Consider the following 27,872-nt stretch of genomic DNA (forward strand, 5'->3'; position numbering starts at 1 on the left):
ACATCACATACATCAGACTTCATGTGGAATGGTGCTGGGTGCCATCGTTACACAGAACTGGGTAGATGGAGATACTTTGGGAAAGACATCTTTTTTTGATTCATGTCTATTTATCCAAAAAGCCATTTTTTTCTGAACTTGGGCATCTGTAGCTTGTGTTAGGATGCAGGTGTAATTACGTTAGGAAGGTGTGGCATCACCATTGATGTACTGAAATTCTGAAATCCTTTATTACCAGTAAAGCATGTACTACAGTAACATACCACAGACAGACCGGTGCTTATACACCCTGCACAAAGAGAAAGGAGAGGAGAAAGCCTGAAACAAACTTGGGCATAGCAGACTTCCTGCTGGAAAAATCCACAAAGGTACAAATAATTTTGAATGTTACAGTAATCCACACTATGGATTATGTTACACTAATTATGTCAATGTAAATACAAGCTGGTTTTAATTTCTTGTGCGCCTTTTAGTGTGACCCACCAGAAATGTTAATCGTTCTTTTTATTGCTTCTTTCCAGCATTGTCTAAAATGGTTAAAGATGCTTCAGTTCTTCAGCTCTGAGAGAAGGGCAGGGATTAATATTGTGCTGAACTCAGTAGGAACAAGATGAAAAGAGGATTTTTGGTGAAAACAAAAAAAGGGAGGGGAGTTAATACAGAATAAACAATATGGACAATTGAAGAGACAAAAAAAATTCTTGTGGCGGATAAATGAGGAAAATTAGTTAATGGCACACACGCCGCTGGAGCTGTGTGATGACAGGGGGCCCACTGTAGCTTTCAGGGCTTGTCTGGCTCGCAGAGGATGGAGCGGGAGCCATTGCTCTCCAACAGCATACGGAAAGCGGTGGGGCACTGTCGAAGGCCGGATCCAGTGCTCATGGCTGCTTAGAGCTCCAGTCATCGGGCTGTTTAGTTCTCAACTTCCTCAAACAACTGCTGATAGGGAGGGGTTAGGCTGGGGAGTGCAGAGACTGCTGATGCTTCTGGTTGTCTCATTGGTGTGGGCATCCCATATGGGACATTCCAAATTAGCAAAGTGGGTCAGATGGGCTCCATCGACTGGGTCACTCCCAGCTGCTCCCTAGCTACACTCACAATTCTTCTAATAAAGAGACAACTCTCTAAGGCAGAAAAAACCCTGTATATATTTGACCATGGAGTCTTATGCAGGTCCTAGGCCAGGTCAAACTAGCTGAATTAGTAAAGTTGAGGTGGACATTTCCAGATTGAAGTGAAACGCGTTTAGATTTACAGGGATTTTCTCACTGATTTCAGTGGCAATTGGCTGGTTCCCGAAATGCTTCAGTTAATTAGTTACTACCCACATCCTATACAGATACATTAGTCATGTCAAGCTTTATTATTGTCCATAATAACACAATTATTCTAGCAGAGGCTCAAACATTAGGACATTTTTCCTTTTTACCATGTGAACTTCCTTGAAAGTGGCTGAACTCAAATACTCAATGTCCCTTGAGAAGGATGCGATTTTAAATGAGCTAAATTGGGTGTCCGGTCATGAATATAAACTGGTTGAGTGGCTTTACACGTGTTGTTTCTAGCACACCTGCAGCAACGCGGTATCAGCAGAAGGCTGGTGTGTATGGGCACAGTCAGTGTGCAGTGAAAGAGGGACCTGGGGCGATCAGCCAGCTCTTGTGGTATCAGCAATAGCATCCTCATGCAGAAGCAGCCCTGGAACCTGTGACTGCCCAGTACCTCCCAGGGTCCTGCCTTTGGCCCAGAAGCAGTCAGGGAAGCAGCTGAGCCCTCTGAAGTAGTTTCTTTGCCACTAACTCTTCCACAGATCTGCTCTGAGAAGCACAGCTCAAAAGCACAACCACATCCTTTTTTTTTTTTTTTTCCCCTAAAGAAGCTTAACAAACTTGTTTTCTTTCAAAAGAAATACAGATTCAAACTATAACCCCAGCATTTATCAACATCCTCCAGTACAGTATTCTTCCACCCCTGGAATAGCATTTTTACTGGGCCGCTCCTTGCCGGGTTCCAGCTCAAACTCTCCCCATCGGGCTCAGTGGTAATTAGCCATGCACGGGCCTAAGTCCTTAGGCTTGCTGCCAGGTCGGTCCCTTCAGCTGAACCAAGAAGAACATGGGGAAGAAAAAGCAGCAGTCATAAAACATCAGTGACACAGGAGAACACTAGGCAGTTTGTCCACGTGTCACCCGTACGACTTTTGCAGCCTCATAGCTCATGGTTGTTTCTTCCAGCAGCAGATCCACCAGCTGTGGGTGGTGGGTGCTCTGCTGCTCCTTCACAGAAGATGTGTTGCAAGTGGTCGCGAGGTCTCGGCTGATCCAGGTTGCTAACAGCCCTTGAAGAGCTCTTTAGGGCCGTGCTTAAGGTAGGCAAGCTCTTTTGCTGAGCTCATTTGGTTTTGGGGCTCCCTCACCAGCTCAGCATTAAGGTAGCTCGCCACTACAGCTAGCTTATTCCTGTTACTCCAGTGTTGAGTCACGTTTAGTTAAGCCTCACTACAAAGCTGAACTGAGCGGGGTTTATCTGCTGTACCTTGCTGCTTGTGCGTGGCCTTTTCTATGTCTGTCAGCAGGGCTTTCAGAGCCTTGCACTGGCTTCTTGCTTGGATAATAACCAAACCCCATTCCCCACTGATGGATAAATGATGAGGTGATGCTGTCCCAGCATTTCCACCCAGTGACATTTGCCCTGAAGGGTTCGCAAGTAAATAAAACACAGATCCATATTTATGGCTGTTGTCATGCCCCTTTACAAATGTTTTCCTTTCTAGACTAAACAAGTCAACTCTGTCTACTTGGAAGCTCATGGTTTCAAGAGTCTTGTTTCTGTTGCTGTACTCTGCAATCTCCAACTTGTTTACGTCCGTATTTAAGTGAAGGGCTCAACAGCTGACAGCTGCAGTCTGCTTTACCAGCATTAGTAGCCGTATATATATTTACCTTGTTTTACCATAAACACTTCTATTGATACAATGCAAAATGACATTTTTTAAAACCACTTTGTGCTGTTGATTGTCCTCCTATAGTTTTGCTTCCTAGCCAGATATTTACCCACTTTGTGTGCTAGTACCTTGCTCTTTGACAATGTCTTGTCCTTGAGTGTATATCTGCTGTGTTATTTCATTTCTACCTGTTTCTCTAAATTGTCAAGTTCATGCAAAGCCTAATTCAGCCCTTCAAAATACTTGTGCTTCACTCATTTCCTCCCATTAAGGTAATGTTACCACCGTTGGATGAAGCAACCTCAAGAGAAGAACATTTAGGCAAAATTATGAGAACTTCAGGTTTTGATTATTCATAGAACTCTAGCAGGTCAGAGCTTCATCTTCCTGTATTTTTATTTCATTTCTCTTATATTCTCCTTATTCTACTGGAACATGGGTTAGTGAGCTGATAGGAGAAATGAGGAAGACTATAAGGCATACTAAAAGTATAAATTTTCATAGTTATGCCTGCCAAAGTTTTATACCAGTAGATAAGCTTATTAGTACATTTTATAGCAGTGTCACTGTTTTATTGCCATTGATTAAGTGCTGTGCCACCCTTGCCATTTTAACAACTATTTAATGTCAGATGACTCATTATTTTCAGTCATATGGGAGGAAAAGTAAAACAGAACATACACTGATCGTGCTATATGTGCATGCTATCTTGTGTGCTGTAGGAATGGAAAAAAAATGAACGGAAGTACTTCCTGGAATCTGGAAAGGGCAAATGACAATGTCACTTGAGAATCTACCAGCAGGGATGTCACTGAGAGACAGCCAAGCCTCACACAGCCCACTGACTGTTATCCGCTGCTGCTGTTTCATGTGGGCACCAGGGATACAGCCAGGAGCAGCCTGAGGAGTATCAAACAGGACAACAGAGCCCTGGGAGCAGCGACAAGGAACTCTGGAGCATAGGTAGTTTTTTCATCAATCCTCCCAGTCAAAGGGAAGGAGTTTGAAAGGGTCAGTTGAATCTGGCAAATCAACAAATGGTGCGACAGCCAGGGGTCCGGGTACTTAGGCCATGGGATTCGCTTTGAGAAACTTGGTCTGCTGGGGGCTGATGGGCAGCTCCTGTCAGAGAAGGGGAAGAGCATCTTCGGTCATAGGCTTGCCGAGCTGGTGAAGAGGGCTTCAAACTAAAATTGCCAGGGGAGGGGAACCTCAATCCATCCCACTCCTACCAGTTTGAGGCCAGTGCCAGCAACAGATTCCCAGAGCCTGGAGAGGGATCACAGGTCAGCAGGAGAGCACCTAAAAAGCAGCACAAAGGAATCCCAGCCACGCTAGCCAGCAAGTCGGCTTCATCGGGGGCCCAACTTAAATGCTCATAGCATGGGGAATAAACAAGAGGCGTTAGAAATGTGTGCATGCCTGCAGGGTGATGAGCTTATTGGCATCATGGAGACATGGTGGGATGGCCCCTACAACTGGAGGGTTGAAACGGAAGGCTACAGGCTCTTTCGGAAGGACAGGCAGGGAAGACAAAGAGGGGTGTTGCCCTCCATGTCAATGACCAGCTGGAGTGCATGGAGCTCTGCCTGGGGACAGATGAGGAGCTGACCGAGAGCTTATGGGTCAGGATTAAAGGGAGGGCAGAAACGGGTGACATTATGGTGGGAGACTGCTACAGACCACTCGACCAGGAAGACCGAGCGGATGAGCCCCTCTATAAACAGATAGGAGCAGCCTCACATTCACAAGCCCTGGTCCTCATGGGGGACTTCAGCTACCCCGATATCTGTTGGAGGGAAGGAGGGCATAAGCAATCCAGGAGGTTTCTGGGATGCATTGATGATAACTTCCTTCTCCAAGTGACAGAGGAGCCAACAAGGAGAGGTCCTATGCTGGCCCTTGTTCTCATCAACAAGGAGGGGCTGGTGGGGAATGTGAAGCTTAAGGGCAGCCTTGGCTGCAGTGACCATGAAATGGTGGAGTTCAAGATCCTTAGGGCAGTGACGAGGGCACACAGCAAGCTCACTGCCCTGGACTTCAGGAGAGCAGGCTTTGGCCTTTTCAGGGAGTTGCTAGGTAGAGTACCATGGGATGAAGCCCTGGAGAGAAGAGGGGCCCAGGAAAGCTAGTTAATATTCAAGGATCACCTCCTCCAAGCGCAGGAGTAATGCATCACAACAAAAGGGAAAAACACTAGGAGGTCTATGTGGATGAACAAGGAGCTCCTGGACAAACTCAAACACAAAAAGGAAACCTACAGAGGGTGGAAGCAAGGACAGGTAGCCTGGGAGGAATACAGAGAAATTGTCTGAGCAGTCAGAGAACAGGTTAGGAAAGCTAAAACCTTGATAGAATTAAATCTGGCCAGGGACTTCAAAGGCAACAAGAAAAGCTTCTATAGGTACGTCAGTGATAAGAAGACTAGGGAAAATGTGGACCCTTTCTGGAAGTAAATGAGACCTGGTTACCCAGGACGTGGAGAAGGCTGAGGTACTTGGTGACTTTTTTTGCCTCAGTCTTCACCAGCCAATGCCCCAGCCACACCGCCTGAGTCGCAGAAGGCAAAGGCAGGCACTGGGAGAATGAAGAACTGCTCACTGTGGGAGAAGACCAGGTTTGAGACCATCTAAGGAACCTGAAGGTGCACAAGTCCATAGGACTGATGAGATGCATCTGCGGGTCCTGAGGCAACTGGCAGATGAAGTGACTAAGCCACTCTCCGTCTTATTTGAGAAGTCATGTCAGTCTGGGAAAGTGTCTGCTGACTGGAAAAGGAGGAACATAACCCCTGTTTTTAAAAAGGGAAAAAAGGAAGACCTGAGGAACTACAGGCCAGTGAGTCGCACCTCTGTGCCTGGCAAGATCATGGAGCAGATCCTCCTGGAAACTATGCTAATGCACATGGAAAATAAGGAGGTGATTGGTGACCGCCAACATGACTTCACTAAGGGCAAATCATGCCTGACAAATTTGGTGACCTTCTATGATGGTGTTACAGCATTGGTGGATAAGGGAAGAGCAAATTACATCATCTGCCTGGACTTGTGCAAAGCATTTGACACTGTCCTGCATGACATCCTGGTCTCTAAATTGGAGAGACATGGATTTGATGGATGAACCACTCGGTGGATAAGGAAGTGGTTGGATGGTCTTTAAGGTCCCTTCCAACCAAACCATTCTATGATTCTATGATTATGCTGCTCTCTTACCTAGAAAGAGAAGTCAGATTAAGTGCCTCTGTATCTAAAGTCTTTAAAATAAATTAATTCCCTAGCAACACACTAGCTGCATATGCATTTTAGATTGAAATATCACCGATCTATTGACATATTAGGGCAAATAAAATTATCTTAAAAACTAGGAGTGTTTATATCTTGCATTTTTGTTTGTTCAGTGGGCGAAACTTCTATTACAATATTTTAAAATCTCTTGCCCAAACATTAAGCTATTATATTCTTTAATAACTTTGTTTTTTTTCTTCCTGCTCTTTCTCTGAATAGATCCTTTATCTTGTTTCAGGAATTGAAAGCACACACGTGGTTCTCCAGAACAGTACAGTGAGTTTGCAGCTGCAGGAGGCTGGGCTGTTGGAGTAAGTTTCCAGGTCTGTCAAAGGTCTGTTGCATAATTCTATGATTCTAAGAATTAGCAACTTTGTCTGTTTTGAACGAGGTTCCTTATGTGCTGCTCTGTAGTCCTCAGAGCTTGGAAACACTGATTTGCACATTGCATATTGGGTTTGCAGATAAAGACAAGTGAGAGTGGGTATTGGTCCATGGTCCCATTTCATTTCTTGCACCAGGACCTGTTCCAATGACCACATTATGCCCACAGATGGGACTGGGAAGATCTCTTGGTTTGTGTTATTTGCAAAGTGCTATTAAGTGGGATGTACTAAATATTAAAAATTACCATCGATGTTTGCATTAGAACCTAGGTATCTAGTAAAAGAATGTGGTTTATGATTTCATGTAAAGCCTGCATGGCTTGAAAAGTCTAACGTCAGAATTCTTTGTTGAAATTATTTTTATTGAAGCATGGATCTTTAGCTTGGTTCACCATAAAGTGAAGCATTTTATTTATGATAATAGACAGTTTAGGGCTATAGGGGCATTATAACGTTGCTGGTGTAGATACAACTTTATCAGAAGATACAAACATGACCCGCAATAGAAACAAACACCAAAGAGAACACGATGATGAAACGTTCACTGTTTACAAATCACTTCATTACTACAGACATCAAATGGCAGATACTGTAAGTAAATCAGTTGCAGAGAACTGACTACATTTAGACAGGGAATTGGGAACTTCTGTTTGGGGCTTCATCCACAGCTCCTTAGTAGAAAAAAGTTTAATGTCAAGCATTCTTTTTTTTATCCACAAAACAATGCTAACCAACAGACATATCAAAGAATAAGACCAAAGGATATCAACGCCTTTACAACTACTTTTGCAATTATCTTCTTGATTAGGTACTTTGATCTTTTTTTAATACATTTTGTCAGAAAGTAAATAGCCCAAAAATCAGCAGCAAAAATATTACAACAACAAAACAAGTAAATACAGTGCCAATGTGTCATGTTGTAGAAGAGAATACAAAGAGGACAAAACAATGATAACTTAATCATATAAAATGACACAGAGATGAAATACAGTGCACTTAAATACCTATGTGACAAAGAATGTTAAATTCTGTACTTAGTATGTAGTTTTTTTAAAACATAAAATCTGAAAAGTCTTTGTGCTTAAAATTTTTTCCTGTTAAACAGAATTAGTTGCTTACTTCCAATACTGCCACTGTAACTGATATTACAACAGATCACAATTTTCACAGACACATCAACATTAAAACGTTTACCTATGAGAAAATAAGTCACTTCTCATTAGTTCACAGTGCGAAAAAGTGGTGTACACTCTGTCTTGAGAAAGGCTTTCAGTTATTCATCAAGCCAGTTGCAGAAAAGTCCTGATACCAGATGCAGTGCTAGATTTAAAGAATGGAAAGCAACACATCACATGTTGGGAGGACAAAAAATAAATTTCTCATTTCTTCATGGATATCGTCTAAGTGACCTTCGTCTTCTGTTGTAGAAATGCCTGAGCCCATGTTGCCGTGAAAAATTCATCATGTAATTTTGTTTGCGAGTGCTGTTAAAAGGCGGAGGAAGAGAAGAGTGTCAGTTTCTTTTATATGTACTTTAGATTCTTTCGGAGCAGTAAGCTAGTGGGACGGATTCTTCTTTGTCCTTGCATGACCTTTCAAGCCTATGTAAAGTGGTGTGACATGCACCCTTTGTACAACAGCAAGGTACAAGGCAATTGAGAATCTGTCCCACCTTGCTGTTATTCACAAATCATTATCTTAGGGAAAGGTTAAGAGCTTTCAGCTAATGAGAACTTGTGCTGCCTAGGGCCAGATTCACTAGAGCTGTATGCACTTCATACCCTCTGAATACAGGGCATTTCTCTACAGTGGCTTTATACTCCAGCTACGCTTCTGTCTTCAATCATTAACTGCTTTATCTTGAGAACAGAAGAAAAGCTTTACTCCACATTATCTTTTACTTCTACCATATAGGAAGTGAAGTACAACACTTTTATGCAGACTTAATGTTTCCCTCCCCTATACACACCCATCCAAAATTAAAGGAAGATCTGGGAAATAAGCATTGTCATGTCTGGAAGGAGACCAAACAAGAGAGTCTGATTGCAGCCTAATTGAAGAAGGGAGGCTTGTTCAGAAGACCTAGCTGGAGGACAAGACCCATCCCACTCTACTACATCTACATTCTACTTCTCCTATTGAGGGAAGAAAGAGCCATGAGAGGGCAGTGGTGGACAAGACGGCTGTCTGGGACTTTGGTACCTGAAACCCCTCTAATTCCTACGGGCTGGATGCTACCTACAGTTTCCAGATTGCAGCAGCTTTGGAAATGGAACTGTAACATCTGTGATGCATCCTTATGGCCTAGACAGACTTGCATACGCCTTGGAGAGAACTGCATGTGCAGCACCACAGACCCTCTACATCCTACTGCTCCTGCTGTGGCAGGGGGCTGCAGAACAGCCACAGAGCTTTGGCTGGCTGTGCCTTTTCTTGGTCTGTCTGCATACATATCCAAACCCCCAGCGCATGCACACAAATACAAGTCTACATAGATCTACAGCCAAACTGCGTTCAGAATTACATGAGAATGAAAAGATTTGTATATTCTGAAGTTCTGATAAAGGATGTCTTCTCTCAGACTCACAACTTGCAGTGCACTTGGCCAGACCTATAAAGCAGCTGAGATGTTGCTATAAGAGACAGTGATTCTTGCACTGTAGAGTCCCACGGTATGGGAAAGAGCTTTTGATCAGAGAACTAATTTTAAAAATAAAAATAGTATCACGTACTCCTGCCAGACTCTTGTTTTTAGAGCCACCTGACCCCCTTTCTTGACATGGAAAAATGGCATACAAGATACTCCCACAGATGCAGTCAAAGGATGCAGTTTCTTTAAGAGATCGGAGCACAGCGTTAACCATGCAGACCCCAAGGACAACTCCAACAGGTGTAAGGAGCTTCACCCAGGAGGAACTGCTGGTGACTGCATAACCAAATTTTCTTTTGGTTTCCAGGGGACAGGAGCTGCAAAGTTGTAGTGAATCTGTGCAGTTTCAGGCTAATTTCTGACTCCCACTCCTAATCCTCCCTGCATACTTAGGACCTTGTGCTTTCTAGCTTCGTCCTGCAGTGGGAGAAGGATGCCTGGCCTAAGCACCTCTACTCCAAGGGACTGAATGCTACCAGGACCCTTCAAACCAAGATGTCCCTCAGATTTTAAAGGTGATCTGTGAAATAAAGGCCTACAGTAGACATTACAGTCAACAGATCTCCCATTTGTGGGTGCAAGGCAGGCTTTCACTTGCAAGTTTTCTCTGTAAGAAGTAAATACTCATACAGTAATCAGTCATACTTTCCTCTCTAGTGCATAAGCTTATTTTTAGTGAATGTGGCCCTTAGGAAAAAGGAATAATTGCATGCTTTCAAAATACATATGATCCTCCAGAGGCAAAGATAGCTTTTGCTGTAGTATGCTAATTTCATCTAAAAAAATCTGTATAACAAAATTATACCCTTTTCAACAGTTAATCTAGAACAAAATTGACTAAACTTAAATAAAAGCAATTGTGTCAAAATCTAGGTTATAAACCCCTAAGGAAATCCATGTTGCTTCCCAACTAGTTTTCCAAGGCTTTGCAAATTTTTTTGGTTTTGTTTTTGCCACTGGATTGTACATACAAGAATGAGACAAAGTCCGGCTCCTGGTGACAATGAAAGCAAACAGATCTACTCTCGGCACAACCTTTGGCACTGTCACAGTGAGGCAGTGCTCTAGAGCATTTGGCAATTGAGAGAGGGGTTAATGTTTGAGGTTGACTTGTCCTGACTTTCACCTGACTTCTTCAAGTGAAAAGGAGAGGACTGTGCTGATTTGTAAGAGTTTTGTGTGAGAGAGTGGCAGTGATGAGTTTATATAGTTTTAATGCCATTTGGGAGCTCAAGTCCAAAGAAGCATTTAAGATTAATCTTTAATTCTGGTCCTGTAGTCATCTCAGTGGAACGTCACCCTTGCTCCAATGCCAAATGCCTCAAAGAGGAAGGCGGGAGGGAAATCACGACCCCAAACCCGCTCCAGAAAGTGGCTGCCATTGGTCATGAGGCTTGAAGGAAGTCTTATTCTTGCCTTCCCTTTAATTGCCATTGCCTGGGAAATGGGTGGTTCTTTAGACACGGGGCCTTCAAGGTGACATCCCATCTCTCAGGAGAGCATCCTAACCATGAAGTGAGGATGGAGCACCTATCTCCTGGGAGAGGGCTGCTCTCCAGGCAAAATACAGGAGACAGGGACCTGGGAGAAAGCACAGCCCAACTTTGAGTGGGTTTGCTCTGGGTACATGGGACCAAACAGAGCCTGTCAATGTGTCTGGCTGAAAAAATTGCTGTTTCTGGACCTGGTTAAATTTAGGACTGAGCTTGGGTGTGAGAGCCTCAGCTTGGGCAAGATTTGGACAGCCAGGGCACATACTGAGCTGGAGTCCTTGGCCCAAGGGCCTTCATGTTCTCCCATCTCCCTCCTGTCTTTGGTCTGCTCACATTCAGGAATGGCTGAGCAGAGATTTTCAGGACTCGTTTTGGACACTGCTAAGTGGACCTGGCCTCTATTTCACTTCAAATGCCTAATCATTTTGTATCTGGCCTTAAAGTTATGATGAAGATGTTTAAAACAATGAACAAATAAAAAAAAAACACCAAAAAGAAAGGAAAAGAAAGAGTTGAAAAAAGGAACAAAGAAAGGGTTACCCAATAACTTAAAACAGATTTACTTAATTTTTATGTATATCATTCTGTTTTGTTATTTTGTAAGATGATCAAGACGTTACAAAGAAACATATATTTATGTCTTACAGTGAACACCAGAGCAGTACAGTGTGTGAAAAATAAGAGAAATCAAAATTCTCAAAAACTAAATGCTTATTTTTTTTACTTGCACTGATAGGGTTCAAACTTGTTCTCACCGATGTCTGAGATAGACTTTCCTACTACTGGTTGGATACCACATAAAAACTTCATGCCTGCTATAGAAAATTGCATTATTTTCTCTCTTGCTATAGGTAAATATGTATACCTTATGTATTATAGTATAGTATTGTATAGTATGTGTAGTCTGGAATCCACAAAACCCAGAGTAGGTCTATATTTATTTTTCTGAATTCATTTTATATATTGGTAGGGGGCAAGCACTGGATAAAAGAGATCAGTAGTGCTTTATAAGATCACAATAAGAATTATATAATACAGTTTGCAGGGATACTTATGCATTTCTTGCATTTGGTGTATTTAAGACTGCTTTCAATACTATTAATAACAAAATTAATTTGTATTTTCACAGATAAGTGGCTTTATCTTTTGTTGTTTTCTTGTTTTGAGCACCCAAAATGTGCCAGGCAGCATCAAGCATATTAGGAATAGACGTCCTCTTCCATAATGGAGCGTGTGGAGGGAACTTTTGTTTGGATATCAGTGACAACTTGAAGGCTGCTTTGCAAGTGTGTTACAGACTGGTCAGCATCTGCTGAGCCTTCTGCCTTTTCTGTGCATTTACTGAACCATCAGTGAATCAGAAATGTACAGATCCAAAATAGTTATCTGTGTGTTGCTGGTGGAGCAAACAGCAAAAAAGCAATTAATAGGAGCAACTACGACATAATCTGTTCAACAATTTTGAGTGCATTATTAAAAAATAAATAGAAGATAACACTGCTCCAATTTATGTAGGAAACTCTAAATAACTTCCCAGTGAAATCACTGGAGTTATACTAGTTAGATGAAAACAACATGCAGCCAATATAGAAGAGCAAAATTCTCTCTAGGGTGTGTTCAATAAATACCTACAGTAAAGCAATTTATGAGAAGGAGTCACTCTGGGTCTTTAGGCTTTAATAGAGTATTCTGGCTATTACATGTTTCCTAAAGCACAGTTTGAACTACAAGTCTGCTATTTAAAATTTATGAAAAAGGAACATAGCCAAATGGAATGAAAAATATGTGGTAAAAAACTGCAGTATATAATAATGTCATTCATTATTTCTGTGTTTTTATTTTTAATTGACAGAGCACAATAGGAACCACATAGAAAAAAAATATTTGGATAACAAAATGAAACATGAACAAAGCCTTAGAAAACAGCAAAGGCATGCTCTCAGGACTAGGCTTGGGGTAAATTTTGAGGCTGAATTACAAATGCTTTGTTAGGAGGGTACTATAATGAGAAAAGTGATGTGCTCTGACTGAAGTCCTGATGGCTCGTATCAATGACAAACATTCTTTGGCTCTGGTGAGGTCAAGATTTGAACCCAGAGCTCAGTAAATATATTGGTTAGTGGTATGTATTAACTGCGACAGCACAGAGCAGCTGAGTTACAAGAAACAAAAGAACTACCTGGGAGACACTCGCTGTGTATCTAAGGGGCACGCGTGGCTATGCCACCATGCAGATTCACTGACATACACTACCTGCCTGTGGCTTCAGCTCTGTGGTCATTAATTATGGAAAAAAGTGGGAATTCTCCCTTGGAGCTGAGAGGTTGCCCATGCAATGCACTGGGTGCCCTCCATTGGTGGGTCTCATTGTACCACAGGAGAAGTCGTCCTTCTCACTGCAGCCTCAATGAAATTCCTGCGGTGGTACAGGGTGAGCTGCTGAACACTTTCTGCTGAGTTCAACTTCCCCCAATGCTCCCTGGGGAAGAGCTGCAGGATCAGGGCCCTCAAGAGCTACATGGCATGTCTCAGAGTACAAATGATTTTCGACCAACCCATCGCTGACAAAACTTTGTGAAAGAGCTGTAGCCATAACCAAAAACATACATTTGATATTGATTCAGGGAAAGTACTTACCTTATTCTAGTGTAAAACCAATGACAGCAAACAATGAAATATAACACAAGTTAGAAAATGCCTTTCAATGCATGCAGCACTGTGATTAGTCATAAAACCCTGATGAGGTTTAGAGGCAATATAGGACTTTTCATCTCTTTTGAAAATAAAAATTGAACAAATTATTTCCTGATATTTCAAATCAATGTCTATATTTTTATTTTCTATAAAATTCAGCATGCACTTTTTAGAAACATAATAAAAATGTCATAAAAGCACAGACTGCATCATATTAAATTTGGCATAAATGTTGCAAATATTCAGATAATTACCTAATGTTTGAACTGTTTCTCTTCTTTATTATAAATATGTTGATACTTTAATTTAAATGCATTTTTCAAATCATTGCTTTTTACTAAAAGAATGTAGCAGATGAAAATGCTTTGCCTTGCCACGTGAGCACTCATTAGAGCTAGAATATATAATTTGTATTTTAATGTTGCAAAATAAGGATAAACATTCTTTGCACCAACTGCAACATAAGTGCTCACTAAATCATTTGTGCCAAAAATGTGTGAATATCTTGACAGTGAAGAGCATGAAGTGATGGCTATGGAGGGATTAGTTCTGTTATCCAACAGTTAACCATAAAATAAATAGGTGGGGATAATATTTCTTGCATTCCTTGCACAACTCAAATTCCTTTGGATCACATCACGAGTTTTGGGGTGCAAAGAAAGCAACATCAAACCCTTAGTGTCCAGCTTATCGTTATCCTTTAGTTCTCAATACTTTTGACCAGAATTGAATTTGTGAGAGGTCTATAAGGGCCTGCCCTATACACAAAGAAATGGCAGTTCCAAATGCACATGCAAAAAAGTGCGTGGTGTCTGTGCAGCAGACAGGCTGAGAGCTGTGCTTCCAGAGAAAAACAATGTGCAAATGAAATGCAGTTGAACATAGGCTCTTCTTAGGGCAGAAGTACAGGGATGCAGAAAAACGCTCTTTCTTAAATCTGGGGTAAAATACTTTTTTATCCTAAGAAGAGCCACATGGAAGATGTGAGAGTTGTGCCCAAAGCTTTCTTTACGAATGGAGAGAAAAAATGCTGCACTAATGAGGAATAATTACTGGCTTTAGAAGGGACTGGACAACTTGACAGCTAGTATCCTCTCTCCACCACAGGATAGGCATCAACCATTGTTAAAATAAGTTGGCAAGCAGTTAGTTGGCAAGATCAATTTAATGTATAGCATAGTCAAAGCAGGTATTGTGTTTCACCTGTTCAAAAGAGGTGCTCAATTTGAGCACCATTTGCAGCTGCATCACAGTTTTAATGATACTGCTTTTTAATGAGTGATTCAAATAATTCGTTCAAAAGTGGAATGATTTTAAGTAATGTACAAAAGCATCCATCTTTGGCCTTTCTTATCACTGCCAAGTATTTTGCATGCATGTATAATCTGCAGGTTAATTTTCTTCCCCCGGCAAACTATCTTGGGAGCAGAAAAGAAACAAAGAAATTGCGGAAAATGTGTTTGCTGGTGAGAGGGTGATGGCCTTTGACTCAGAAGTCAATTGGACTGAACAGATTGTCATGACCCTGGCTGTGCATCAGCTGTAAGCGGTATCTGCACTATGACTTTCCAGCAGCATCTGTGACAGGACTAACTTCAAATCTTTGAATTGCTGACACGAGTTGAACCATGAAAGCAGGTATTCACAGATTTGTTGCTGGGGTGTGAGCACTGTAAGGAGGAGCAGGGACATCCCCCATGTTGGATGGGAAATAAAATCAAGAAAATCCTTGGTTGTGCTACATCCCTACAGACCAGCTCTCCCTGCTGGCAGGTGCTTTCCCTGCTTGCCTTCTTACTCCAGCCCTTAGTCTGCTCAAGGAAGGGATGGCTCACTTGCCCGTGGGCTGAGGAAAAGCTGGCACAGCACCTAGGTGTGCACCCAGGGGTACAGGTAGCCATGTCAGCACCTGGGGCATTTGAGAAAATCAGACGTCTTTGTCAGCCCACAGGATAATGGAGGAAACACAAGATGCAGTGTGTGGAAAGCCAGGAATTTCTTTATGTCCCAAACCGCACCTCCTAGTATAGGTCAGCTTCTTGCTGTAACACCTCAGAGGCTAGAGGCTTGCGTGCTGCGTCAACATGGGTACATGGATCACAAACAAACATGAAAATCTAGGACTTAAACCAGGGTCAGTGGGGATAATTTTGATGGTGCCCAGAGAGGTGTGTGGTGTCTCCTTCAGGCGGGTGATGGAATGCAGGGTTATAAGAGGACCGAGCACAGATGGTGTTAGACACAGGCCATCAACAGGCCCTGTAGCCAGGCATGTTCATGGCTTTCTGAGGCAAGGTCAGAGTACCAACAGGAATTGCTCCCAATTTGGGAGACACATATGTTTCCTAAGGTATCCCATCTTTGGCATGAATAAGCCAGGCAGAAGCCTACTGTCTCTCCAGTGACTCCCTATAGAATTAATGGGAAGATGTAATTACAGCACCCTGGAGAATGGTTTTAGTTCAGGCCATGCCTTCCTGTGGTCATGTCAGAGAGCCCTGGGGTGGCTATCGCCCACAGAGCTCTCCTCTGGCAATCTCAGTGGGAGAGCAGAGCACCCGAGGGACACTGCCTCCTCGCCTCTTGCTGGAGAGCTGCCTGGGCCAGGTGGCTTGCTCTCCCCAGGGACAGGCAGGGTTTCTGTGCCCTTCATTGAAAAATGAAGGGATATTAAGAATTAAAACTAAGTCCTATCCCTAGTATTCATGGTGTGAATCCTGGTAACCCTGGTGTGTGCAGGATCATCGAGGGTTAGTGCCTACAGACACTGATCCAGGCTCCCTTCTGTATGCCTGGAAGCACACTGTGGAGGTGACTGAGTGTCTTCATCATTTTACAGGTGAAGAAACTGAAGTCCTGGGGTAAAGTGACCAGTGTGAGGTGGCCGAGTGAAACAGCAGAGCTAAGGGAAAACCCAGGTGAGAGTATCTATCAACAAGGAACAGTATGCCTCCTTTCAGAAAGCCTTCCAAAGGCTTTAGTGAACCATTTGTGGGTTACTTGCAAATAAAATTTAAGAGGCCTACAGAATTTTTTGATGAATTAGAAGTTGCAGATAGAACTTAAGCAAAATAGAGGAGTTGAAGCCACCTGTGAGGTCTGAGCACATGCCAGCATATGAACCAGATGCGCCACGGCATGTAATTCTGCCTTTCCTGAGAACAGCACGTCTCACGTGTTGTAGTTATCAGGGACTGGAACTCCACATCTGGCCTTTGGGAATTATGCTGTCATGGCACTGCATTTCACAGTACTTTGTGAGGGAGAAATCTGGTTGTGTGTGTCTTCCTCTGTGGGTTGTACCAGGTGTCACTTGAACAGGGTGGAAACCTCTATCTCTAGCCTGATATTTTGGCCAATATTCAGAAGAGCCTTAAAGCTCTTTAATGGGAGAAAAAGAAGAGAAGGGAGGAGGCATTGTCTGCCCATCTGGTTCTTTCTCTGGGCAAGGTGTGATTTACTTGCTATAGCATTTCTATTGCCGTCTCCGATCTAGTATAACATATCTCATATGACTGATTTGTCACCACTCAACTTGTGCATCTAGCCTACAACCTGGTAGTCCCATTGTCAAGGAAGTTCTCCATATTTCAGCATAAGAGTCACTTTTTAAAGATCTTTCCGATTCCTACTTATACTCCTACTTATACTAAATCAATGCTTGGATTGATGGGTAATATTACACTCTATTTTTTTTTCTGACCTGATTTTTTCTTTTTATTTTTTTTTTTTTTTATTGCAAGGTAGAAAGACATGGGAATATTTCAGAAATACCAGTTCCCTTTTCCATGGTTTCCTAAACACTGTGAACCTCCTGCAGGTTCATACTCTTCCATATCTTTCCTGATGCAGCATTGTACAGCCGTTGATTAACTAAGCCAGGAATCACATGTGTCCCTCTGTTCCTTCTAGTTTTAAGCTAAATGTTATGGAAGCAGAGCCCAGCAAGGTGTGTAAAAGCAGCAGAGCGTGTACAGTTACTCAGTGTTGGGACCAGTTTGGTTTGGGGTTGATATGAGTGCCATGCAAGCTGGTGCTTCTCAGTGGAAAGAAGAACAGGGCTAACTAGCAATCAGATAATTCACTTTGCTACTGTTACAAAACGTTACTTGCAGTGTCTCTGCTAATTCAGAAACTTCATTGTTATAATTACACAGTCTGGAGGTTATCCAAGCCTAATTTCTTCATTGTTGATTTTTAAATTGTTCAAAAAAAGGAATATTTGAACCTATCTATGGAGCAGGCACACCTCTCTCTGCCAACCACTGTCAGCGATGAGTTCCCGCCCGTGAAGCCACTAGCATTTCACTTCTACTGGAACTAAATTGTCAGAGAAAAAGCAGGTCATGTCTTCATGATGTAACACAGGAAAAACTGGTTAGCTGCCAGCAAAACCCATCTCAAGAATGGGAGAATCAGGAGGGTGCAGACACTTTACTTGGTAAAATCTTGACAAGGGGATGAATATAGAGCTCGGACCATAGGAACCTGATATAGTGAACCCTGTTTCTGAACAGTATCCTTCTTACTAAAAAAAGGAAATGAATAAGGCATTAGTTGCTAATGCAAATTTTTCAGAGGCGCAACAATATTACTTTGTGCAAAGAGCAATACAGCAGACTCTTTTGTACCTTCGAAAGGATACAAATCAGCCTTACATGGCAGCACAGCGTTGAACAGGAATATCCTTTCTTATGTCCCAGCACAGTATTTTTTCACAGTCATTGCTGTATTACAGGACCACACCAATACTTGGTGGTGATAAAGCCCCACTATCCCTCCTACATTTTTTCCATGATGAACAACACATACCCCTGCTGTGCCACTTATTTTGTGGCCATCTCAACCACTGATGGTTGCAGTCAGGGCAGAGCATTAGCAAAGACTGGTTCTCAAAGGTTTCCCTGGGCCACAATGCTTCTTACTGAGCTTAACACTCATGCCATGCTGGAGGAATTTCATTGCTTTCTGGGATGGGGTGGGATGAGGTGAAGCTGATACTCACAGGACGACTTCTACGTGGTCCAAAGCCCACTGATCATGACCTGTTCCGTTGTGACGGGGCTGCCACCAGCGCAGTAAGACTCCTTTCATTCGTGCCTCCCTGTTGTCACAAACGCAAGAACCTGTGAGAACTCCAGACTATCAGTGTTTTGCACATCCCTATCTACCCCGCAACAGGAACTGAGAGCAAAGTCAAAGCGTTATTTCTGCATCCCTTGAACATCAACACACTGTACATGCAAAATATTTAATGGTGAAAAATGCACACAGATAAGGAGGATTTTTTTTTTTCCTCGTATCTTTAAAACAAGTATTCTGTTTTTCTTTCAAGTATATTGATAAACACTACCCTGGAATTTCTTAATCAGCCTTCCCCTTAAGTTTTCTTCTTTGTTTACCCTCTCATCAACATTTTTTCTTGCACAGTGATGCAGAGATAGATTCTTAGCAGAAATATATCTTGTGCACTTAGAGGTAATGAAATGTGACTGGGTACTCACAGGGGAACATTATAAGACACTCTTTGGGCTTGTATAAAGTCCTTTGGCTGATGCTGTGCAATTACTTGCCATGTAATTCCATTATTTACACTGTATTGGAGGAGCACTGCCTTGTCTACAGTGTTGGGGTCACTCAGATTGGTATTGCAACTGTCTGTTTGTGAAATACTTCCAATTTGCAAAACAAACATGATTTTGCTGTAAAACACACAGAGAAAAGGTGTTTTCAACATGCAAAAAGTATTCAAATGGAACAATAGCATTTCCAGGTTTACTGCAACATTGAGCATCCTCAAAAATCATTACTTTTAACATGCAAAATAAACTGTTCTCACATCTCTAAAACACAGCTCCCCTTTCAAACTAATAGTTTACTATGTATAACATTATCATATAGTTGGAGGCAATAGATCCAATTTTACAATGTATCTGCACAAAACTGAGATACATAAACAATATAAACATGCAAATGAGTGTATGAGAAGCTAAAAAAAGGGCAAATAAAGGTTGAATATAATAAAGTGCCTAGAAGATTTATCATATTCTACCTGGGTGTTCAAATAAGAAAGGAAGAGCCTAATTTATATCTGGCCCATTTGCCAATTCATCCTGTTTCTAATCTTGCTTTAGACAACTAAGTACAAACCAGTCCAGAAAGCTGTCACTCTAGCACAGGCTGGTTGTGTTTGTTTTTCGATGGCCAAAGAGGCTCAACAGATGAAAAAGATACTCCTGTTCATTGCCAGGTGAATATAATTCTATTTGACAGCTGAAATGGGAAAGTGAGTCCGTAATTACTAATAGCATCTTTAGTCATAATTGTCGTGGAGGCACATACAAACATGGGATTTGCCTTATCAGATCAGGCACTGGTCCAGACAGTCTGGTGTCCAGTCCTTGCCAATGGCTTCATTGTCAGTGCTGGTTTACTAGACAGTGCTCTGTTGGGCATGATGAAAACATCTGACCTTTTCATCTGACATCGCTTCCTCCTCACTCTCCATCTCCCAAATGGAAGTCACAAAGCATTTTGCCAACCCTAATGTTTATCTGCCAGCCACATCTGACCGCATGTTACAGCCAGGTCAGTCCATCCACATCAGTACTGGCGCACATGGCTGCACATACATATGAAGAGTTTCCTTTCTCATGGGCTGCTGAAAGAGCATTTTAGGCTCAAAGCATTACCTTGCTCGGGTGAGATCCAGAGGCTTAGTCACAGCTTGTCGTATTTGACATCCATTAAAATAGAGTGAATCTCCATGGGCGTAGGGTGCCAGCTGTCCACATCCATTCCCTATCACTCCCCCCTGAATGGTTTCCCAGTTTATTTCAGTGACTCTTTCAGATTCAAAATTATCTTTAATGTAACTGGGGAGGTCATGGCTAAAAACAGAGCAGTCAACACCTACAAATGACACAGCGAAGTTATAAAACACACAAAAATCAAAAGAATTGAGAAAATTGAGTTACAGTTCATTGTCATTCCATACAAGGTTGTGGCCCAATATACAGTGTGACTACAGGCTGAATATATTTCAGCAGATCCATTAATAATGTGCACGTTGCTGTACAGCATTCATTTTTAGAAAATTGAGGCTGAGAGTCTTATTTTTTACAACACTATAACTTCAAGAACTGCAATACAGTTTCTCCTATTTTGCACTGATGCCAATATGAGAAACCTCAAATTACCAGTTGAAGGGAAATGTGTCTAAAACAGGGAAGGGATCTGATCTTCTAAAGCTATGAGACTATTTCCTGGAAGACATTAAACACTGGCTCCACTCCCACACCGCACTTACAATTTAATGAGGGCACTCAGGTACCATTAGACATGTGCTTAGCTGCATTGAGGGATTTGAGCAGAACACTGTCCTGGCGGGGCACAGAACCAAGTCCCTTACAGGTGCCAGCCACCAATATCTGGATCCCATGTACACATCCCCTGGGAGTGAGTGCACCCTTGGAAGGAGTACAGGGATGGAAGCCATTTCTGGGTAAGCAGGTAGCCATGTTCTTCTGCCTTCAATGAAGGCTGAATGGGCTTTACGTACAGTACCAGACAGGAAAGACTACTGACTCAATCCAGAAAAAGTAAAGGGAGGGAAGAGCTGTTATTTGCAGCTCTGTCAAATTATTAATTTAGAATTTGTTACTCAAGCATTCCAGTGATGAATTTAGATGTGATACATCACTCTGTCTTTTTGTTTAATTTTGAGCTCGATTAGACCGTAGCAGATGTATAAGAAAGAAATTGAAGAAATTAAACCTTGGTATCCTTCATCACAAATGCAAATGGCTCCAGTTGTGCAATATCCGTGGCCACTGCAGAGCTTAGGGCACGCTTCCCCGATATACACGTGGTCGATTGCCCAGCTTTGTTTCTCTAGTTCTTCTCCCTTCTGAATCCACCTGAACTGCGTTGCACTGCAAATATCAAAATCCAAACACCATATTATGATATCTAGCAATTAAACATATCTGTACAGTGATGTTCAAATACAACAGCAGCAGATGTAATGAAAAATGTATGAAGGGGCTGTGACTTCAATAACTGGAAAGACACACCCTCAATGGGTGGCTGCTACATCATTGGCAGTAGCCACTTCTATTAACAAAAAGCTTCCTGAAAAACATTAATTATGTATCAGATCTAAATCCAGCAATAAGAAGCATTTTTAATTCACCAGTTGTTCCAAGCGAACAGTGCCAGCAAGACAGCTGACATTTTATAGGTCCACAGTGAGCTGACCTTTCAGTAACCTACCTGGATGAGACATGATCAGGCAGCTGGATAGTTATTCTTCTCCACATGGAGCTGTTGACCGAGTTATAGATGGTAGCTTCATGGAATTGAAATGGGGAGCAGCCAATGCTATTAGAGGAGGAAGGAAGACAGTGTGTCTGGACAAGCTGCCATGAGTCTGTCCTGTAGGAAACAAAAAAATTGTTTTTTAGACCAACTGAAAGAACAATGAAAGGGAAACAGGTAATTTCTAAGGCTTATGGCATTGCCTGTCACACTAAAGAAACCCAAGAGATTATCAGCAATAGTTTCCATGCTCTATAGCCACAAATAGACAACAGGTGAGAGGCTGAAGTGCTGGTGCAGCCAGGGAGAACTCCCCAGCAGGAGGCTTGAGTGTTGTGAAACCTTTGGTGATGATACAGCAGAGTTCCACCCAGAGCTCCTCTGAGCTGGCATCACAGAAACATTTATTTAGGAGTCTGCTCTTTAGTCTCTCTCTTATAGTGTTCAGAAGAGACCCAAGAGAATTTGCTCCATATTCACCCACAATCATTTGAGCACAGAATATACCTTCATATTTACAAATTATAATGCACTACTATAGTACAGCACAGAAGACGGTGTTATTAATTGTTTGCTAGTTAAAGACCAATTCGGAGTTAAGTAACTGCCACTTCGTTACAGCTTGGTCCTAAATATATAGTTCTGTATCATACTAAAACAATAGTTTCCTGTGAATGTGGTTTTCTGCAAGCACATTGTTAACAGGAGCATGCTCATGACTGTAACAGCAAGCGCAATGCCATGAATCTGTCACCATCTGGGATAAATTATAAAGAGAATTTACGGGAGTTATGTAGACAAATCCCAGTGCTTGTACACAGGCTTTGTTCAGATCCTGTTACAAGATGAATTGCAAAGTAATTGCTTAAATAAATAAAAGCTCTCTAGGTTTTTTGTATACTATTTTTTTTTCAGGTCTGTGTATTCTGCCGTCATTTACCTGGCATCCTTCGTATATTCCAGCATCACAGAGTGGAGGTCCCCACAAGAAGTTGCCTCACAGCCAACCACAATCTATAGCACAAATAAAAATGGCTGCTATAACAAGTCAGGTAGACATTTAATGTGATATATAATGAAGTCTTGCTCTCCTTCTTTTTCTTTATGGGGTGTATAAAAGAGACTGCCAACTTAGTGGACAAAATCCATCAAAAGTGGATGGAAAACAAAAGACACACTACTTCAGATACTGCTTGTGCTTAATGAATTTTACTTCATTGCTACTGTTATTTTCAAACAGAATCTTAACACTACGTTCCTAAAATTCAAATTAAATATCTAAACAAAGATTGTTTCTGCAACACAAGGATGTGGTAGCTCCTTGGCATTTCAGAAAGTGAAGCACCTAACTATGCATTAATTACCTATGAAATTTATAACACATAATGATAAACATGTGGATATAAACGTCAAGTCAATCCAATTTAAGAACAGAATTATTCTGAATATTTAAAACAATAAACATACTTGTGTCATATTAGAGTGGAAAGATTACAATCCCAATGTACAGTACTGAATAGATAACAAAAAGCTAAATTTTAAGAGCTTCAAAACCAAATGGCAGCCATGCACTAGAGCTGAGTTCTTAGTGTAGAAATAAAATCTTTGCTGTAACTGGTGAAGAAAAAGGAGGAGAGAGTCAGGAGAGAAAAACCTTGCAATGAGAGTTTAGTAATACAAACTATTAAATGCTGATGGGTTATTGTAATTTTGGCCTTAAAACAGAGGGAAGAGATGATAGGTTGGGTAAAGTAAGCAGCTTGGGGGGTCTTGGCATTCAGTAGTATAAAGCATGTCAGACTCCGCTTTTATAGAATTTCTTCAAAGGTGGCATGCTGTGTGAGCGGAGGAAGCAGTGCTTCAGGGATTATATTAGACACTCAATATAAACTAGGCAATGATGTTGAGAAAAGGTGAAAATACTGGTTAGTGGAAGATGGAAAATTCTGGAACCTTCTTGTCAAACAGGCAAGCAAGAAAAAAAGCCATAACAAGAATATGGATGACTATTTTGATAACCCTGCTTTTATATTAGTTCCTGGCTTAAGCCATGATGCTTGGGGAAGGGCCTAGAATGTTTCTGGACAACAACTACGTGTTGCCTTTGGCCCTGTGCAGAATTCTACCTTAAAACCAAATAAAATATTCAAAAATGATTCTCTGATTATTTAGGTAATTTGCCAGGACACAAGTAAGTAGGAGTACTTCTTCTTGAGCACTTCTGCATTTTCCAAAACGCCACTCTTCTCCAGCCTGCCTCCACCTTGCCTTTTCTGCTTATTCACAAGTTAGGGGAAAATGGCATATTCTGCATGCTGTGTATTCTCACCTTAGAAAACAATTCCTACTGTATCTGATGATCCAGTAATTCCAGGAAAAAGAGATTAGACTTCCAATACCTCTCAGTTATCCCCAAAGCATACAGACAGTCAGAATAATTTGACATTTAACATTCATGCAACCTTTCTGGTTCCCATTACCTACACTTCAGAATTTCCTTTAAATTCTAATAAAAAGTAATTATTAATTGTTCATCCAATTGTGCATCCTAGTTGGAAGAAGAATAATTTCTGGAGACACATTAGATGATTTTTCATAGCATACTTTGGAGCGAGAGAGAACATTTCTTACTTTAAACTGCATCATGTATCCTGGCTGTATAATGAGCTCCCTGGAGGACAGGATGTTGTGTGTTTTGTCCTTTTTCTTATTTGGCCAGTAGAGATGGAATGATGGATTTCCACAGAACCCTGCAGTCCTGACCGCATTAGGGTAAAAACTCCAGTTTTCTTCATGAGAGGTGCCTTCTATTGAGATGAGTTAAATACAATTACTGCATTGTCTTGGTAAGCATCAAGGCTTAGTAATGAATCCACAGAATCACTGGATATAGTACTTTAGTGATGTAAACACTAAATTTATGCTATCTGTTGTGACACACAGCCAGCAAGCTACTGACAGACATGATAAAAGCATCAGCTCCAGAGACATAATTAAAATGTTTAAACAATAATACTTTAAAAAAAATATGATTAAATAAAACTTTACTACCAGGAATTGAAATGAAATGAGTTGGACTGAAATAAAAATTTTTGCCTTTCTTATAGCTATATACATACCTATATACACACAGGCATAGCTAAATATACTGTATATGTATTTACACACCCCTATTAGTAGTGTGAAGAATAGCATATAAACAGCATTAGTCTACAAAACGAAAAATTTACAGAGTTAAAAAAAAGAAAAAGTGTGCTTGCAAGCTCACAGGGCTTATCTTAGATAAGATAATGCCAGACAACAGATTAGCTGTCACTGCCTGTCTTACCGTCATCAAACGTATCTACCAGCTGGCTGGGGTTGATCTCTGCTCCTCCGATCAGGATGTTATCCAGTGCCCACTGTGCCCGGTCAGGGCCTGAAACCACGATCCCGTTGCTGATGGTAAAAGGCTGCCACCAGCGCAAGCGGGTTGTATTTGTCAGAGCGTGTTCAGGGAGGAGGATGTAGTCATGCCTGACAGAGATGTATTTTTGGTAATCCATCTCATGAAGCAAAGTCCAGGATATCCCTAGAATGAAAAGATGCAGGTTTAGTAATAAAAACAAGCATATGGTAGAATTTTCTAAAAGATTAAAGAAAGATAATAGGAAATAAAAAATAATAGCTATGGTCTTCCGATAGACAAATCTTAACTTCTAAGTGTAGTTGGCAACTGTTACTCATTGCAAGAGTAATCTTGTTATCGTAAAGGAATCGGATTGGCTGGAAGCCACTGATTACTGAAATCAGGCAGGAGGATTATGGAAAACTGAGCAATAGATGGAAATTTTAGATGGGGAAAAACTTTACAAGGACAAAAATAACTTTACAATCAAAAATTATCATATTATTTTGGATCTCTCTGACAACTTCTCAGATATTCATGATGCTTGAATACAGAACAAGGCTGTAGCTTAGTTGAAACTACAGGAGGTACTTGCCTCCGTCAATGGAATAGTCTAGCAGCACTCCCTCCTTTCTGCAAGTTGGTCTGTGACATGTTGTCATGTTGTTTTCACTCCCAATTCTCCCCCAGTACTGTAGAAACCTAAGAGCAAATGTATAAGTTTACATCTGTTAAAGATCTGCACAAATCGAGGTTTGCTTTCTGTTAGCAGATGTGCTGAAAATGTTCAAAATGCCAGCAATTTTAAGCAAGTAACATTGATGTACAAGTAGAACAAAAGTTTCCAAAAACATTGCCTAGTAATTCTCATGGGAACCTCATGAAATTCAGCAAAGTCCTGTCCCAGGGAGGGACTAACCCCTTGCAATGGTACTGGCTGGGGACTGACTGGCTGGGAGCCACTTTGCTAACAGTTCCCTGGGAGTCCTGGTGGAAAGGGAGCTCAACATGAGTTAACAAGGTGCCCTTGTATCAATGAAGGACATAAAAGAAGTTGATCAACTGAGGCAAGGTCAGTGGTAGCCGCTGAAATGGTTGGGGCTGGAGCATGTGCCATGTGAGGAAAGGCTGAGGGATGATGGCTGGTTCAGCCTGGAGAAGATGGCTGGGACTGGGAAACAGTGGTCATGCACTGAAAAAAGGGAGGTTCCAACTGGATATAACAGGGGAAAAAAAAAAGTCACTGTGAGAGTAACTCAACACTGGAACAAGCTGTCTGGAGAGACTATGGGATCTCTGTCCTTGGAGGTTTTTCTAGACCCAACGGGACAAAGCCCTGAGCGACCTGGTCTGAATTCAGTGTTGACCTGGCTTTGAGCAAGAGGTTGGACTAAAGACTCCGCGAGGCCTCTTCCTTCCTGAAAGGTTGTGTGATTCAGTGAATTCTTGCTGAATTACAAAAATGAGAGTGTGTGGCTTCATTCAAGCCGTACAGTCAAGGGAAATGATGCTGAGGTTGTCTTCTACATCATGTCCTTAGCTTGTCTAAACTGACATAATTCCATTGCTCTCCTGTTAAGTTATCCTTTTCTACAGTATGTGAGTGGAGTGGGTCTTGTATGGGCACCCAAGAGAGGACAACCAGCAGAGGTTATGTTCTGAACTCAGTGGGAGACACAGCTGGTGCCTTCAAGAGCGGAGACAGTGATGCCCGGGAGACTGTGGTATCTCGCCTCTTTGCAGGACAGGCGTTGTTGGCTCCAGGACGTTCCTGTGGAAGAGGACCTGCTGCTTCACCTGGACATGGCAGACTCTTTCCACTGTGCTAGGGTGAGCCTTGCTCTCTGTGACTCATCTGAAAGCATCACATGAGAGTCATCTTGATGATCATATAATCTTGAGAATCATAATTTCATTAGTGTCTGCTTGAGATAGTGCTATGCTTATGGTGGCCTAGGAATTCCCTGAGCTGCAAGCTGTCAGTGTTTAACAGAGTTCCCTATTAAAATGACATGGAAACATGACCTACTTTGCACCCCGCAGGTCCAGATCTTGAGTGACAGCCTGCCTCACAGTTGCACCTCCAAAATACAGAGTTGTGTCTTCTGCGAGAATCCCACACTCAGTACAGGTATTTCCACCTTCTAAGGACATCCATAAATCTGGTTTAATTTCTTCATTGTCAAAGCGCTCTTTCAGGAAAGTCTGTAAGGTGTTTAACATAAAGCATAGGTAATTATGACCTTAGGCCTTTCTGATGACCACAGCTGGAACTGACCTAAACATGTTTGAAGGGCTCATGAACACTGTAAAAATTTTTTTCAGAGTGACTGAACATAATGACTTTTGGCTGGACATTTAGCCACTTCAGCTACATTGGCTAAATGTGAAAATATGTTAGGTTTAAATTTTAACATACTTGGGAGGTAATCCAGCACACTATAATTTGCATGTGCAAATGAATGGGTGTGGCAAGGTTTTGGAAACCGGGGCCTACAGAGGTGGCTTCTGTAAGAAGCTGCTGGAAGCTTCCCCCATGTCAGATGGAGCCAACACCAGCCAACTCCAAGATGGACCCAACGCCAGCCGGCTCCAAGAGGGACCCACCGCTGGGCAAGGGCAAGCCCATCAGCGATGGGGGTAGTGCCTCTGAGGCAACAGAATTAAGAAGGGGGGGAAAACTGCAGCTGGAGAGAGGAGTGAGACTACAT

General features: G+C 41.9%; 1 protein-coding gene across 1 annotated transcript; it reads right to left on the minus strand.

Moving 5' to 3' along the window:
* Positions 1-6,958: 6,958 nt before the first annotated feature.
* LOC104164525 (reelin-like) lies at positions 6,959-27,404 on the minus strand (the record flags this gene model as incomplete). Its single annotated transcript, XM_009703878.1, has 12 exons — positions 6,959-8,101; positions 13,398-13,403; positions 18,460-18,558; positions 18,959-19,156; positions 20,147-20,366; positions 21,231-21,388; positions 21,729-21,890; positions 22,714-22,787; positions 24,405-24,580; positions 25,102-25,344; positions 25,757-25,863; positions 27,191-27,404. Coding segments are annotated over 12 exons (1,754 nt in total), but the record flags the coding sequence as incomplete, so codon positions are not given.
* Positions 27,405-27,872: the final 468 nt, after the last annotated feature.

This window comes from Cariama cristata, unplaced genomic scaffold (genome assembly GCF_000690535.1).
Source record: "Cariama cristata isolate BGI_N322 unplaced genomic scaffold, ASM69053v1 scaffold11207, whole genome shotgun sequence".
Lineage (NCBI taxonomy): Eukaryota > Metazoa > Chordata > Aves > Cariamiformes > Cariamidae > Cariama > Cariama cristata.